The sequence below is a fragment of the Ipomoea triloba genome, chromosome 10 (genome assembly GCF_003576645.1).
Source record: "Ipomoea triloba cultivar NCNSP0323 chromosome 10, ASM357664v1".
In the NCBI taxonomy this organism is placed as follows: domain Eukaryota; kingdom Viridiplantae; phylum Streptophyta; class Magnoliopsida; order Solanales; family Convolvulaceae; genus Ipomoea; species Ipomoea triloba.
In genome coordinates, this window is record NC_044925.1 from 9,821,015 (window position 1) to 9,835,549 (window position 14,535).

General features: G+C 34.3%; 1 protein-coding gene across 1 annotated transcript; it reads left to right on the forward strand.

Annotated features, from left to right (window-relative positions):
- The first annotated feature begins 9,796 nt into the window (after positions 1 to 9,796).
- LOC116033117 lies at positions 9,797 to 10,336 on the forward strand. The gene has a single exon (XM_031275873.1). It carries the CDS (start codon positions 9,797 to 9,799, stop codon positions 10,334 to 10,336), a length of 540 nt encoding a protein of 179 aa, XP_031131733.1.
- Positions 10,337 to 14,535: the final 4,199 nt, after the last annotated feature.

A 14,535-nucleotide genomic window follows, 5' to 3' on the forward strand; every position in this document is an offset into this window, starting at 1 on the left:
TATAGTTATTTACCATATATTTTATTTACCATATTTATATTATATATATTAAATTTTGGTAAATGGCAGTTAATTTGTTTAAATAATTGCCATATTAATATTACCATATTTAATATTATATATATTACTTTGACAAATGGTAAATATATAGTAACATTATACATATTAAATTTAGGTAAATGGTAATTATTAAGTTTTTTATTGCCTATTAATATTACCTAATTTAATATTGTGTATTATTTGGCAAAAATGGTAAATATTTGGTAATTGCTTATTTTGGAATATTAATGTCCTTTAGTTTTTTCCTTTATTGTGGTATTAAATTCATAATTAAATTATTATTCAATTTTGAACAAATTATTAAGTTTTAATTTGTTTGAATTTTAATTTTAATATTGAATATTCGGTTTAAATTGTATTCAGTGTTACAGTTTAAATATTTAATTGTGGAGTTTGAGTTCGTAACACGCATAATCTGAGCATGCTATATATGTTTTTCTTTATTGCACTAATTATATTATTTGATTGTTATATTTATATCAATAGAAAAGCATGTTCATTAAGATTGAATTTAGAGCCTTTTAGGACTGAATTATATGCTTATTATGCATGTTTTAGTGCCTTTTAGGTGAATGTAGTGCCTTTAAGAATAGATTATGCATATTCTTACTTTTTCAGTCAATACTCCACTTCTTTTGGAGGATTTCAAAGCACATAAAGTACATAAAACTTTTCATAGTACTACCCTATTTAAAGCCTTATCCTTAGGTCAATCTACATTTATATAGATCAACCAAACGATTTTACTTCAAATATGAGAACACATGATTTAGGAAAGTTTCTTGGGGAGGAACACTAGTTTTATGGCCCTGGCTTAAAACGCATTGCTGGCTGAAACTGCCATAGTGCCTTCAGCCATATTGCTACTAGTCCCCTTGCGACGCTACTCTATCTAAGGAGTTGGTTTTTAATGGAGCCTTAGCACCAACCAACTCTAAGGAGTTGGTTTTTAATGGAGCCTTAGCACCAACCAACTCTAAGGAGTTGGTTTTTAATGGAGCCTTAGCACCAACCAACTTTCCGGAGTTGGTTTTTAATGGAGCCTTAGCACCAACCAACTTTCCTAGGAGTATTTTTAATGGAGCCTTAGCACCAACCAACTTTCCTAGGAGTATACCTAAGGATTGTCTATCATGTACCAACTTTCCTAGGAGTATACCTAAGGATTGTCTATCATGTTTTGGTTTAATTTGTTTGATTAGGCTTTAAATACCCTTGCCATTGTGATTATGTTTAGTTTTGGTCAATTAAAGAGTAGCTACAGCATCTTTAATTTAGTTAAATTACATATTAAGGATTAATCACATAAAGTTTAGGCAAGAAACCTTGTAGTTAACTCTGCGTTATATAACGAAATTTAGCCCACAGGCAATTTTGTTATATTTAAAGGGTTAATTAGGATAAAATACTAAACTATGATCATAATTTGCCCACTGCGATTATGCATCGGCATATAGCTTAGTAGTTTTGTCATTAAGGGTGGATAAACCTTACCCAAACCGTACCCATTCTGTTTCCACCATTCAGTTTTGGTAATATTATGTACTTCAGTTACTCTCTCTCTCTATTATGTGTCTTAAAAATCATCACCAAGCCTTAAGTTAACCGCTTATTTGGACTAGTCACATATGGTATCTTTACAAATATGGAAACATTAAGAAGGTGTCTTACCATAATTTGGTTGTCATTGTTAAATATTAATGGTGGTTATAATGTTGATTATTACCATCAAATATTTTAATTAATGAAACCGTTAATGTTAATATGGTATTCAGTTATAAATCCTGAATTGTTTCCAATTAAGTTTATGTGACAATGTTCCAGTTAAGAAAATATTTTAGCATTTTTCGGACTAAATTTTATTAAGTTTCAAAATTATATCCGAGAATGTTTTCTACAGTAAGTGGTTTTAACTATTGTTTTTCCATATTTAGTCTCATATTTAATGTGATAATATTATTATGGCTATTGCCTTTTGGATTATTTGCAATTTGTCATTAATGATTCTTTTAAGTTCTTTGAATTATGATTAATATTATTGCCCATATTTAGTTAGGTATGATTCATACTCTTTGGATTGTTTTTTGCATTTGATCACATTAAGTGCATAATATTAGGTTTAATTATGCAATTAGCGTTTGTGAGATTTTGATTTACAAATTACAACATATTCCTTTGGTTTGATATTGTTAAAATTTGTAAATTCAGTCTATTTCTCATCAATTTGATCTTTATGCATTAAAACATTTTTCCATGGGCTTAAAGTTTGAAATTTCAAAGTATATATATTTATTACTTTACTATTCAAATTTGGGTCTCTTTGGTTTGGACTCATTAGAGTTTGAATATTAAGTTTATGCTTTGAAAGGTCATATTAAAAATTGTTTTAAGTTATGCAATTTGTTTGGAATATATGAGTTTAATGTTTAAGTTTATGCATATTTGTCCTAAGCATAATATTTTGTTTTAAATTATGCAATATTTTTTTTTATTATGCCTTTAGCACTGCATAAATTTAGGATGGAATTATATTAGTTCCTAATTAAGTTGGACTACGTCATAAACTTTAGTTACGGTAGTGCTTGAACTTAGTACTTTTTTTGACCGTTGATTTAATTCACCCATTTATGCTTTATCATAGGTGAACCATGTAATTTTGGTGTATACCCTACAATTTTTTTTTAGGTTTATACCCCCAGACTGTTATACATTGAGTGCATATGAATTGAGGAGGGATACTAGTTTTATGGCCATGACTTAAGAACATCTTGTGCCACTAGTCCCCTTAAAAATCATATATTTGGATTTTCCCATCACGATCTGGTATAATCTGTTTGTTAAATTTTTTTTTATTTATTCCTTGCCAATGTGATTTGATTTCAATTCATTAAAGAATAGCCATAGCATCTTTAATTTATTGATTTTTCTTAAGTTTGAATCACATAAAGGTTAGGTAATGAATTGATAATTGTCTAGTGATCTTATAATTTTTAATTTGGTTGGGGAGTAGCCACAGCATCCTTTAATCAATTAAAATTATATATTGAGCAGTATATCTTGATCACATAAAGTTTTCGACAAATCATTTTGTGATTAATTATATTTAATATGATGGAATTTAGCCCACAGGCAATTTCGTTATATTTGTATGATTAATTAGGATTAAATACTAGACTATGATCGTAATTTAGCCCACAGGCAATTATGTATCGGAATGTAGTTTAGTAATTTAGCCCACAGGCAATTATGTATCGGAATGTAGTTTAGTAGTTTTATCAGTAATTGTAGAAATAAATTTATTTATTTTATGGTTATTTGTAAATAATTTCAATCTCTATTTATTTATTTTATGGTTATTTGTAAATAATTTCAATCTCTATCATAAAGTTTAATTTTATGATGCAAACTTTAGATCATATTTCTTAATTTACCCATAGGGATTAAGAAAAGGAACATGGTTTCTTAATCTTTATCATAATAGTTGTAATGAATCTTGTTGATTAAAACTTTAGCCTACAGGCAAGTCTTAAATCACTTGATTCTTCAACTCATTTGATAATTGTTTCATCATAAAATTTCAGTTGGATCTAATTGAGTAAAACTTTAGCCCACAGGCAAGTTTTATGTCTCTAGATTCTTCTGTCTATTTAATAATTGTGATGAAATTTTATCATAAGGGTTTTAATTGGATTTAATAGAATTAAAACTTTAGCCCACAGGCAAGTTTTATGTCAATAAATCCATCACCCATTAGATAATAATTTTATCACAACTTCTTAGAATTTATAAATTTAGTTAAATTATACTTCTAAGTTTTCATGGTTTGCATTGGCAAAACATGTATTTAGTTACTTCCCAAAATTTAACCCCTTTTATTAATTATTTCGCGAATCTTTCTCGGTTATTTGGACTAACTGTAGTAAGTTACGTGATATATTCGATNATTTATTTTATGGTTATTTGTAAATAATTTCAATCTCTATCATAAAGTTTAATTTTATGATGCAAACTTTAGATCATATTTCTTAATTTACCCATAGGGATTAAGAAAAGGAACATGGTTTCTTAATCTTTATCATAATAGTTGTAATGAATCTTGTTGATTAAAACTTTAGCCTACAGGCAAGTCTTAAATCACTTGATTCTTCAACTCATTTGATAATTGTTTCATCATAAAATTTCAGTTGGATCTAATTGAGTAAAACTTTAGCCCACAGGCAAGTTTTATGTCTCTAGATTCTTCTGTCTATTTAATAATTGTGATGAAATTTTATCATAAGGGTTTTAATTGGATTTAATAGAATTAAAACTTTAGCCCACAGGCAAGTTTTATGTCAATAAATCCATCACCCATTAGATAATAATTTTATCACAACTTCTTAGAATTTATAAATTTAGTTAAATTATACTTCTAAGTTTTCATGGTTTGCATTGGCAAAACATGTATTTAGTTACTTCCCAAAATTTAACCCCTTTTATTAATTATTTCGCGAATCTTTCTCGGTTATTTGGACTAACTGTAGTAAGTTACGTGATATATTCTCGGTTATTTGGACTAACTGTAGTAAGTTACGTGATATATTCGAGGTTATTTGGACTAACTGTAGTAAGTTACGTGATATATTCGATATACCTCTTTTGGTTTGTAGTAAGTTACGTGATATATTCGATATACCTCTTTTGGTTTCTAAGAATAAAATGTACATATTCGATATACCTCTTTTGGTTTCTAAGAATAAAATGTACATATTCGAGATACCTCTTTTGGTTTCTAAGAATAAAATGTACATATTCGAGCCAAATTCCAACTTGGTTTTGAAAAGTGTATTTTATTATTTTAGTATATCCAACTGATGGTGGGGAATTATATCTTCATTATTTAGTATTTAGTTGGATTGGAACCAAATATTGATTATTTAGTATGCCCAACTAATGGTGGGGAATTGTATATCTTCATTATTTAGTTGGTCAAATCAATTCTGACTACGTATATCATTAATTCTGCTGAAGAATATTTTAATCAGTGGGAGTGATAATTTAGAAAAAGATCATTAAGATGCTCCATTAAGAGATCCTACAAGTATTAATCTTGTATTTGTTCACATAAATTCATAAGTTCAAATTATTGAACATTTGGTTGTGCAACATATTTATGAAAATGTTGTAACAATTTTAAGGAGTTTATTAGAACAAAACATTTAACTTGTGATACACTGTTATTTAAATAAATTCTTTTGCATTTAATAGAGTCTTTAGTTTCTTCAAAATTGATCCTGGGCCATTTTTTATTTATAAGGCTCAAGATAATTTTCCAAGACATAAAACTAAGACTCATAATAAATCTTGAAGTTATTAGGGAAGTTATGGTGTATATTTAAAATTCCACATTTATGGACTTAGAGTTTTGGTTTATTGTTTAAGTTGTTGGAATGCTTCTATGACTAAACTATCTTTTGGCTATTTTGATGAGTGGGAGTGACAGACGTGTCAAACTCCAAGCTCTTGGCTGTTAGAGGTAGTGCTTAAGTTAAGTTATAAAACTAGTCATGGAACGTAGTTAGCATTATGCTAACAATAAGAGATCTCTACTTAAGACATAGTTAACATTAAGGATCTTACTATCTTAGAGATCATGAAGTGTACTCTCTTGTACAATTTGGATGGTTTTTCTCTTTTAAGTTGCGCATATATATATATTTTATTTTGAGAAACATCACATCCCTTAAGGTACCAAGAATAAACGTTGGGTTTTTTCATAAAGGACTTAACTTGGGGAATAAAAATGCATGTGATGCATAGAAGATATTACTCTGTCGAGTAGAGGACATATCGCTATGATTCATGTGTTTTGTTCTCTGATGAGAGTTGTGCTAGTACTTGCACCAAGTGGGAGAATGTAAGACCTTTCCCAATATGGGCCTTAATAATAATGTGGTGCAAGTGGGCTAGGCCCATTAAGCTATAGGTTGGATTAGACATCTAGGTTTAGTCCAATCCACCATATGCCTATATAAGCCTGCAGTGATGGGATACAGGACAGACAATCATATAGTGCCTACAGATATGGTACTCATACTCCTCAGAAATACCAAGTACACCATCTGCGGTTCTGAGTCAAGTATGAGCCAAAGATGGTTGACGGCCTACCGTTCAAGAGGTGTTCCGCTTCCGCTATTACGAGCAGTCCAAGCTATACGATTAAGAGCTACGGTTAGAGATTAGTATGATCCTGTTTATTGCATACTATGGTATTATGTAATAAATTTAGACTTACACCAAGGTGGCAAACCCACCTACGGTCAAGGTGGTGAGAGAGGTTGAATTGCATATGGCCCACAACAAGGAGAAGGAGCTCAAATGACTCACTACCGACCACCTTATATCTCCCAAATGGACCACCCAAGGCAAAGAAGAGACGACTTGAGGGAACTTGATGAAAGGTTGTCTAAGGTGATATTGGACCTAAAAAATGATAGAGTTAATCTCAAGCAAGATATTACACAAGAGATTAGGCAAGAAATCGTGGCGATGAGGCAAGAGCCCAAAATAACCATGNTATTCGATATACCTCTTTTGGTTTCTAAGAATAAAATGTACATATTCGAGCCAAATTCCAACTTGGTTTTGAAAAGTGTATTTTATTATTTTAGTATATCCAACTGATGGTGGGGAATTATATCTTCATTATTTAGTATTTAGTTGGATTGGAACCAAATATTGATTATTTAGTATGCCCAACTAATGGTGGGGAATTGTATATCTTCATTATTTAGTTGGTCAAATCAATTCTGACTACGTATATCATTAATTCTGCTGAAGAATATTTTAATCAGTGGGAGTGATAATTTAGAAAAAGATCATTAAGATGCTCCATTAAGAGATCCTACAAGTATTAATCTTGTATTTGTTCACATAAATTCATAAGTTCAAATTATTGAACATTTGGTTGTGCAACATATTTATGAAAATGTTGTAACAATTTTAAGGAGTTTATTAGAACAAAACATTTAACTTGTGATACACTGTTATTTAAATAAATTCTTTTGCATTTAATAGAGTCTTTAGTTTCTTCAAAATTGATCCTGGGCCATTTTTTATTTATAAGGCTCAAGATAATTTTCCAAGACATAAAACTAAGACTCATAATAAATCTTGAAGTTATTAGGGAAGTTATGGTGTATATTTAAAATTCCACATTTATGGACTTAGAGTTTTGGTTTATTGTTTAAGTTGTTGGAATGCTTCTATGACTAAACTATCTTTTGGCTATTTTGATGAGTGGGAGTGACAGACGTGTCAAACTCCAAGCTCTTGGCTGTTAGAGGTAGTGCTTAAGTTAAGTTATAAAACTAGTCATGGAACGTAGTTAGCATTATGCTAACAATAAGAGATCTCTACTTAAGACATAGTTAACATTAAGGATCTTACTATCTTAGAGATCATGAAGTGTACTCTCTTGTACAATTTGGATGGTTTTTCTCTTTTAAGTTGCGCATATATATATATTTTATTTTGAGAAACATCACATCCCTTAAGGTACCAAGAATAAACGTTGGGTTTTTTCATAAAGGACTTAACTTGGGGAATAAAAATGCATGTGATGCATAGAAGATATTACTCTGTCGAGTAGAGGACATATCGCTATGATTCATGTGTTTTGTTCTCTGATGAGAGTTGTGCTAGTACTTGCACCAAGTGGGAGAATGTAAGACCTTTCCCAATATGGGCCTTAATAATAATGTGGTGCAAGTGGGCTAGGCCCATTAAGCTATAGGTTGGATTAGACATCTAGGTTTAGTCCAATCCACCATATGCCTATATAAGCCTGCAGTGATGGGATACAGGACAGACAATCATATAGTGCCTACAGATATGGTACTCATACTCCTCAGAAATACCAAGTACACCATCTGCGGTTCTGAGTCAAGTATGAGCCAAAGATGGTTGACGGCCTACCGTTCAAGAGGTGTTCCGCTTCCGCTATTACGAGCAGTCCAAGCTATACGATTAAGAGCTACGGTTAGAGATTAGTATGATCCTGTTTATTGCATACTATGGTATTATGTAATAAATTTAGACTTACACCAAGGTGGCAAACCCACCTACGGTCAAGGTGGTGAGAGAGGTTGAATTGCATATGGCCCACAACAAGGAGAAGGAGCTCAAATGACTCACTACCGACCACCTTATATCTCCCAAATGGACCACCCAAGGCAAAGAAGAGACGACTTGAGGGAACTTGATGAAAGGTTGTCTAAGGTGATATTGGACCTAAAAAATGATAGAGTTAATCTCAAGCAAGATATTACACAAGAGATTAGGCAAGAAATCGTGGCGATGAGGCAAGAGCCCAAAATAACCATGAAAACCATTGAAAATCAAATCTCACAAATGTTTAGAATGATATCGGAATGACAATATGGACAATTGCCTAGCACTACAAAGAAAAACGCCAAGGAGAGGGTTAATGATATAGCCGTGGTTGAGGAGGAAAGCCTTAGACACCTTGATGCATTGGAGAAGGTGTGCGGTAGAGCCGGTTCTGATGAGAAGGTTGAAGAAAAGGAGAAAGCAAAGGTCACCTCTTGTGGCCAAACAATTCATGCCAAGGAAACCACCTCTTGTGGTTTCCAAAATCAAAATAAAGGGAAAGAAAGGACCGCCTCTTGTGGACTTTCAAGCAAGGAAAAGGGGGAGATCACCTCTTGTGATCTCAAAGCCAAGAAGAAAGACAACGTGCTTCCAAAGCACCAACAAAATACCCCGGATAAGAAAGAGGCACGGACAAAGAAAGGTACATTTAACGCTTTCTTGCAAAACTTTCATTGTGATGCTAAATTGATTAAAATGCTAGATCTTGATGATGATGTTGAGGAGTTTGCTTGCATAAGTGATATTGCAAAACTTTCATTTTTTTTTTTTTGAAGAAGTTGCAAAACTTTCATTGTGATGCTAAATTGATTAAAATGCTAGATCTTGATGATGATGTTGAGGAGTTTGCTTGCATAAGTAATATGAACCTAGTCCAAGGTTCAAATAAAGATGGAGTATTGTCCCAAGATTGCTCCCAATGTAAGGATAGAGATTAATCGAAATACCTTAGACCTCACGAGAAACCCTTAGTCCCGAATCCTCAAAGACTTAGAAGAATCCCATTGTAGTTTCAAGTACCTCGAATGATGCAATCTTTAATCAACTAGAGTCGGATCTAGTTTCATTCGATTCAAGAATGAGTCCACGAACCTAAATCTAAGGTTGAAGAAAAGAAGATTGATTCGAGTCCACGAATCAATTTGCTAGTCGAGTCCACGAACTAGCCACTAATTGAGTCCACAATTAGCCATAAGGTTTCTTACACAAGTGTAAAGAAAAACTTAAGAATTTTATTGAATGAAAGCGTTTCCAAAAATACTATAGATGTGCCCTATTTATAGGTGTAGGGAACAACATTGTAACCCTAAATACAATGGGAAAAAGAGTCCTAAACCTAATCTAGAAAGCAAGTAAAAATAGTCCTATTTAGAAAGGGATTTAAGAAATCCTTTCTAAATACAAAGTAGTGTTCTCTCTTTCATGCCAAACAATTTAAAATAATGATGACCAAAAATAATAGGGATAAGTTGGGCCTAATTGATTCCCAAAATTAGCACTTAAACAATTATAAAAAGCATTGAGTTCTTCTTCATCTTTTGCAATTGGGCTTGACTTGGATTTCCCCCATCTTTGAACATTACCAATGAAGAGTTACCTTAAATGTTTGGACTTGGGCCTTGTGATTGGCCCAATTGATACACTTAATGGATCTTCGTTATGCTGGGCCGCATCAATAAGCAAAGAGATTTCAGCTCTAATTTCTAAGGGGTGCCCCATAAAAAAGGGTGACCCCGAGGCGTTTGTTGTTCCATGTGCCTTCAAGGACATGGAATTTAACAACGCCTTGGCCGATCTTGGAGCTTCCATTAACTTGATGCCTTCATGTGTTTTTGAAAAATTGAGATTGTCTTACTTGAGTCCAACCCGACTCAACCTCTGTCTTGTCGATGGGACCATCCGGTGTCCGAAAGGTATTGTAGAGGATGTGTTGGTGAAGGTTGGAGAAATCATTGTGCTGATTGATTTTGTTGTATGTGATATGGGCGTTGAGGATTCTTGTGGCCCGTTGATACTTGGGAGGTCATTTTTAGCAACTTGCCATGCCATAATTGATGTTAGCATGGGTGAGATTACTCTTCGATTCAATGGGAATAGAGCCAATTTGAAATGGCTACTTTTGTGAAAGAGGGGATTTGTACTTCAAAAGAAATGGTCAAGGTGAAAACCAAGACCAAACTAAAGTGGGAAATGGGAAGGTTGATGTGGAAAAAACTTGGACCACTAAATGTTTTCGCCCAAATGTTGATTTGAATGGTTGAAGGAAAGAAAGTTGAGTCTAGCCAAGGACATTAAACATGGCGCTTCTTGGGAGGCACCCCAAGGCTATCTTGTAAATATTTGTTGTTGTTTCTTTTGTGTTTTTGTTTGTTTTTGTTGGTTTTTATTCTTGGGACTTCTTTGGAACTAATTTGCAGGTGTTGTGTGGAGAATTTGGTAAGAAATTTGTGTAAAAAAGGTCAAAAGTGGAGGAGAAAACAGAGGAAAAAACTGGACAATTTCTGTTTCATCTCACGAGCCAGTCTACATCGTAGACTAGCTCGTGGAAATTTTCCAGAAACTTCCACGAGCATGTCCACGTCATAGATAGCTCATGGATAATTTCTAGAAAAATCCACACAAAAAGAACACAAGCTAAAGCTGAACGAGGAAACAAACCAGTAACTTCCACGAGCCAGTCCACGTCGTGGACTTGCTCATGGAATTGCAGTTGAACAAGGGTTCACGAATTGGCCTATTTAAACACCCATTCGTCCCTATTCTCTCCATAAACACGAACAACACTCAATCTCCATGAAGATATTGCTCCCTTGTTTAGTTTTTCTTCAATCTTTGAGCAAAAATCAAGCCCTAATCTTCCAAAGAAACATCTTCAAAAGGTAAAAGCTTCAAACTCCATTCTTCCATAGCCATGTTTATGAAGCTTTCTCTCTCAAAATTATTGATATTGATTCTATATTGTCTATTCAAATTGATGGTTGAAACTTGTGAGTAATGGTTAGTTTTGCATCTTAGAACAATGTTTTGTTGAATTCTTGTGATTAATTTGAATATCTTGTGATGGTTGCAATGCTTGAAGAACCCTAGTTTTGAAATTGAGAAATATTGCATATGGGTTTGATGATAAGCATGCAATTGATTGAAATTGATAATAGAAATTGGTTGAAAACATGTTTTTATGCTTAATTGTGGAAGGAATTTTATTTTGCACACATATTCTTGATGAAATTGCACTCACACTCTTCAACCCTAGTCTTGAATTGGGAAAGAAGATGAAGTTTACTTTTTGAATTCTTGACCATGAAATTGAAATTGCATATTCTTGATTCTTGATTGAATGGTTGATCATATGTTGAATGCTAATGACTTTGTGATTGTGGATTAATGAAAATTGAGGGGAAATCATGCCAAATTTGAAAAAAAATTAAAAAAAAAAAAAAGAAAAGAAGGAGAGAAATTCAAAAAAAGAGAAAGAAAGAAATAAAAGAGTGTGTTTATGGCTAACCATTGTATTTCATGGAGAAATTTCTTGTCTTGAGACTTTGTAGTAGCAATGGAGATCAAAAGAATTGGCAAATAAAAGGAAATTCAACGATGCAAGCTCAAGCCGTGCCTCGGTGAGAACCAGCATTCAAGCACTGGGTGATGATACAATCTTGGGGGTTAGAGAGCTAAGGAGATTGACCCCCCAACAATTCGTACACGCGGATCACTTGAAGACATTGAAGGTGATTGGGGAAGTACTTTGACTAGCCCATTTTGGAGGAGTTCGATTGTAGGAGGGGGGTTGAGGACATGGTGATGCACCCTCAATAGCGCACAGTATTTGGTTGGAGGGAAAACCTACTCCCCAATCACTTATGAGTTTCTAGCCACTTTGGAAATAAAAAAGGAGCCCGATGATAACAAGTCATCCGTTTCTTTCTACTTGTTCAACAAGAAGTACACTTTCTCTATGAATGGATTGGCCAAGACCTTGGGTATCTACACCCAAGAGGAGATGGAGAGTCCCGTCTTTCGCAATTACCGATCCAATTTCTACACGGAAGGAGAGGCGGCGGCATATTGGAAGGAACTTTCGGGCAATTCCAAGTACAACTCTAGCAACTTGTATGTCGTAGACATCAAAAGTAATACCCACAAGGCGGTAAGGCTAGCTTTGGCAATCAATTTCTCCGGAAGGACATAAAATTTGAACAAAGCTTATCACATGGAAATCTTTCACTTGTGGAGTATGGAGAACAACAAATCTATCAACATAGGCGTGCAAGTTAGAAAGTGGCTAGCATCTCAAAGCAAAACCAATGTGCAAAGTGTTTTCATCGGACCCTTAGTGACCTAGTTGTGCCGTGGCTTGGGGTTGAAGGAAAATTTAGAACCGAGAAGGTGATTGCTACAATGGAGCCCATTACTTTTGATAATTTGGATCAAGCTAAGCTCAAGAGAGGAAGTGATGATGTACCGTTGGAGGATGAGAATGAAGATGAAGAATGAGGCAACGTCGTGCCACAAGGAATGCCAAATGTCAACGATTGGGAAAGCATGAGAGCTTTCTAATACCACTTACTCCTTCACACCCATGGAGACACACTCACACAACATGGGGAAGCGATCACAAGGCAAAGAGAGGAGATTGTTAGACAAAGGGAGGCCATGGAAAGGCAAGGCCAAGTAATTGATGAGCTTCAAGTTCAATTCATGTACCATTTCCACCCCTATACCAAGGCGGTAACCATTGACCATTGGTCCACACACCAAGGCAAGGCAAGGAAGAAAGAAGGAAGGAAGAAGAAAAAGAAGAAAATTTTGATTGTGTTTGAGTTGTTGTCCTATTGGTCTCATCCACAAACATTAGGTTCCCTATGCGTGGGGTTCCGCTTTTAATTTCTTTACTTTTCATTGAATTTACTCGCTTTCTAGTTCGTATGTTGTTTGCTTTCTAGACAATTTACATTTGTTGCAAGTTTAATTCCTAGAATTTTAATTGTTGATCTTTATTGAAGTTTTTTAGCATGTTTTAGTCTAGAATATGTTTGATGTTTCTTTAGCTTGATATTTTTTTTAATTTTGCATTTGAGTCGGGCTATAGAAGTTAAACGTGGCGCTTTTGGGAGGCACCCCAAGCATTCTAGGAAAAAAAAAAGAATAAAACACTCCAATTGTTCATATGCTAACATGTTTCTTATAGCATTGATGGCGGAGGCAAGCATGGTTTGAAGCTAAAGTATGGAAAGAAAGGGATGTTCACTTGGTTATAAACATCGTATCCCTTTTTACTTTTTGAATGCTCCGTTTTCAATTCTAAAGTGTGAAAAAAAAAAAAAGAGCTTTTGCATGACACATGGCACATATGATGAGCACTCGATTTGTTAAATTCACAAAAGGGTAATGTTTTGTAACCCCGAACCCCGGAAACACTTTTAAAGTGTGGAAAAAGGGTTTGCTTGATTTAAATAGACCTGTGATCCTTTATTTCACTTGTCATTAAAGCAACATCGAGGACGATGTTTGGTTTAAAGTGTGAAAATGATGCACTTTGTGCTTGTGCTTTTGATTGCTTAATCGATTGATTGGTCGTGTTTGATTGGGTGTATTTGATTTTGGAGAGTGTGTCATTGTTTATGCTATCTAGGAAGAGTTTTGATCATGTGCCAATAAAGTTTTTATTCTTGGAATATCTTTAGAAAGTTTCTCGTTTAGCACCTAAATTGAAATGCTTGGAACCGAAGAGGTTCAAAATCTTGTGTGCTTGCATGTTGTTCACCTCTTATTTTGTTGGGACATTAGTCAAGGATCTCTCGAAGTGGGAGTGTGCACACCTTAACTTGAGAAGGATAATGGTAAGCGAAGCCTGGGAATTGAACTAATCTTGTTAGGGCATGGGGCAAAAGGTGAGTCTATGGTGAGCATTGAGAGGAATCTGGGCATGACCAATCCTAGAGGTAAGATCCGAGGTGAGCCATCTTTCTAGGATTCGGGCAACCATTGCACCGTCCTTGAAAAAGCGTAGAGATCTACGTAAGGTCGGTTGTCCAACGACGTTATCCTAGAAGATGAGAAAATAGAGAGTAGGTGAGCCACTTTGCTAGGGTTCGGGTACCCATTGCACTGATCTTCAAATAAGCATGGAGCTCCATGTGAAGTCGGGTGCCGATGACGTTACCCTAGGAAGTTGAGAAGAAAAGAGAGACCGCACCAGGCATTGGTGGTGAGCGGTCCATGCCCTTACTCTCATTTATCTTTTGTGCTTTTGGGCTTTGGCGTTGTGGTTTACCATGGAGAGATGTGGTTAAATGGTTAATGTCTATCTACTTATCACCAATT